Genomic DNA, 3,126 nt, shown 5'->3' on the forward strand with positions numbered 1-3,126 from the left:
TATCTATCTATCTATCTTTATATATCTTAATGCATTCATTTAGAAAATAACGTGTTAAAAACTGAAATTAATGATTTGTTATCGACACATTTGGATTGATTTTTTAATAGCACCTTTATATGTTTCTGTTTCATTCTGGGGCTTAAATGGAAATTATGTCAAACATATTTTGCAACTTAATCAAGAACTTAACTTATAAAACTGAGTTTGTGTGACTTAAACTGTTCAAATGATTGTAGATGTGTTCTGACTCTTATTAAATGTATGTTGTTTGGTGCAGACTGAGCCATGTACCCTGAAGTTATGACAACTTCCTGTTTCATGGCGAATTGTCAAAGTCTGACGCCACGCCACGGGTTCAACGTACAGTTACAAATAGCACAACTTTTAATCGCTAATGTCTTTAGAGTTCAATGACCAAATTTTGAGTAGATCCGAATTCCCTCTAAGAAGTTTGTTCAAATACAAGGCAAAAAATCGCAGAATATGACCACTTAATTCAAAATGTTGGGTTTGGGGTATGAGTCCAAGAGGCTTTTTTGCTCGTCTGAACATGAAACACATGCATACCAATTTTCATGCATGTCGCTTGTACGTGTCCTTGACAGTGTTACTGCTAATTGAAACCATGTGGCTCTGTGGCGCAATGGATAGCGCGTTGGACTTCTAGTTGAGCACAGAAGAAGTGATTCAAAGGTTGTGGGTTCGAGTCCCACCAGAGTCGAGCTTTATATGTCCAGATTAATGGAAAGATGTCAGTACAGCAGCGGTTCCGACCAATATTCAATTAGCTGTAATCTCAGACTCAAACTCTGTAATCTGAATCCTGTTTACATACCCCTTTTTTAGGTAGCAGGTAATAATGCTGATACTGTGAAGCACTTTGGGTATGAAATGTGCTATAGAAATAAATTAGCCTTGCCGAATACGGTCTAGTAGCCAACACACTGGCACAAATGGACTTGGTGTTTTTTTACACAAATAAATAAATTAATTAATGTATAATTTTGCTGAATTTGTAAGAAGTAATAACAATAAATAAATACAATTTGTCGCAGGCGGTGTTTCATAAAGTTTATAAAGTTTATAAGTTTATAAACAACTATTAAAGTTGAGTGATTTTCAAAGGGAGTCTGGTGATATAAAAGAGCCCAAATATGAACCAATCAGTGTTTCTGTGTGCGGAGGAACCGGACCGGGTTTGACGGCTCTGTTTAATTTAATGTCGCTGAGGTCTGTCCACAGTTTGTCAGGTTGCCATGGCAACGAGATAGCACTTCCACAACACAAACACACACACACACACACACACACACTTATTATGTTTAATTGATTGAAGTTGATTTTGTTTTTCATTCACTTTTTTAAGCTCTGACACTGAGACATACTCACATCAACATGAAGCTCACAGAGGATCACAGTCAGACGTTTATTAATGTACAAGGTGATTGTGTGCGTCTATAAGCTGTGACAGAGGTCGACTGAGGATCACAGCCCCGTAAATATATTTTACACACAGACGTAAATTATAGAGAGCTGAAATGAAAATATTTATAGCTATTTCCACAACGACATTATACCATGCTCGATACACGAGTGTGAACCCATGACATGTATCTAAATACAGCAGATACTGACTGAGTTGAAACAGCAGAGGTCACATAAAGCGTGACAAAGTCAGCACAAATTGACCAGATTAATAAAAAATATATTTTAACTTCTGTATCTGACATTTTCAAAGCAGTACAATAATCCACAATTCCCCAATTTAACAAATGTATTGAGTTTACACTGCAAACTACACAGGGACATGGAAGCCTACCCACTAATCTCAGGAGACCAATGTGTGGATACTGAGCTCAGATCAGTGTGACACTGACAGCAGCTTGATATAGCTCTCACTGACCTCCCTCTAGCTGTTGAGTCAGTGAGCTACAGGTGGTTTGTTTGTCTAGTTTGAGTTTAAGCAACGTTTAAAGTAACGACTCTGGTGGGACTCGAACCCACAACCTTTGAATTACTCCTTCTGCATACTAGAAGTCCAACGCGCTATCCATTGCGCCACAGAGCCTCGCTCACAAACAACTAGCTGCTTAATGTTAGCGGGAAACACCGATACAGCGACGCAGCGACAGGCTGACACAAAACTTTGTATATTTAATTTAAATTCAGAATTTACAAGAAGTCGAGGAATTATTAAGAAGTTGTCATAGACAGAGTTTCACAAAGTTTATAAAGCTTCCTCCCAAGCAACTCTTAAAATTGTGCATTTTTTAAAAGGGAGTCTGGTGATACTGAAGTTACTAGTTCATCAGTTGATATCTACAGGTTTCCCACAGAGGCAGTAACGGGAATTTCAACCTGCAACCTGCAGACCTGATCTGCATCTGGCCTGCATTACAGACCACCCCCGACCCCTTAACCTCTCTCAGCCCCTCCTCCCCTCCCCCAACCTGACCCACATCTCTCCGTCCACCGAGCAGCTGCAGAAACACTCGTTATGTACGACGGACTAATTGGGTCAATCTGTGTTACTTGTATCAAATGACTTTGTAGGAGCCGTTAATCCCTCCGGTGGACACATCACAACACACACACACACACTCACACACACACACAACAGCAACACACACACACACCACACACCCAACGCACACTCAGACACAAGTTAAGAGAAGAGACCACATTCTTGTTTCTACAGCCAAACACTTACATATTTCCTTCACTCTTTCTGCAGCCAGAAAGAGAGAGAGTTCATCTTTTATTTGGACCATCCTCTTCTTCCTCCCCTCTTTCTCCTCTTTCCTCCTCTCTTCTTCTCTTCCACTCTCTTTCATCCCTCTTCTTCTTCTCTGCTTGTTAAACAAAGACTTTAACCATCTGTGTTGAGGAAGCCCTCTTTGTATAGAAAAGAGAGTAAGGGCTGTACGGCGATGATGTTGCTAAGCTAACTGGAAGGTGTTTTTTTTTTTTTAATTTCCTCTCAAGGTTCTACTATCCTGTGACATCATCAGCATCCCATGCCTGAGGGGTCACGGCGCGGCAGCCCCGAGAGATCGCCTAGCAACACAGGTAAGAGGGGCGGGGCTTAGTTTGTGCTCACAGTGTCACCCCATATTTCTGTCT

At 40.5% G+C, this 3,126-nt stretch overlaps 1 protein-coding gene and 2 non-coding genes across 3 annotated transcripts in view; 2 read left to right on the forward strand and 1 right to left on the reverse strand.

The window, feature by feature from the left end:
* Positions 1–632: 632 nt before the first annotated feature.
* On the forward strand, positions 633–724 carry trnar-ucu. The gene is given in 2 exon segments: positions 633–669; positions 689–724. It is a non-coding gene; the product is annotated as a tRNA-Arg (tRNA).
* Positions 725–1,982: 1,258 nt separating this feature from the next.
* trnar-ucu lies at positions 1,983–2,071 on the reverse strand. The gene is given in 2 exon segments: positions 1,983–2,018; positions 2,035–2,071. It is a non-coding gene; the product is annotated as a tRNA-Arg (tRNA).
* Positions 2,072–3,011: 940 nt separating this feature from the next.
* Positions 3,012–3,126, forward strand: part of plekhg2 (pleckstrin homology domain containing, family G (with RhoGef domain) member 2) — a 61,023-nt gene continuing 60,908 nt past the window's right edge. Inside the window, exon 1 of the mRNA XM_035679668.1 lies at positions 3,012–3,072. Coding sequence (XP_035535561.1) covers positions 3,021–3,072 — 52 coding nt within the window. The 5' untranslated portion in view covers positions 3,012–3,020. The remainder of the gene's footprint in view (positions 3,073–3,126) is intronic.

The sequence above is a fragment of the Morone saxatilis genome, unplaced genomic scaffold (genome assembly GCF_004916995.1).
Source record: "Morone saxatilis isolate NCDOM2014 unplaced genomic scaffold, NCSU_SB_2.0 Contig8, whole genome shotgun sequence".
Classification (NCBI taxonomy): Eukaryota; Metazoa; Chordata; class Actinopteri; family Moronidae; genus Morone; species Morone saxatilis.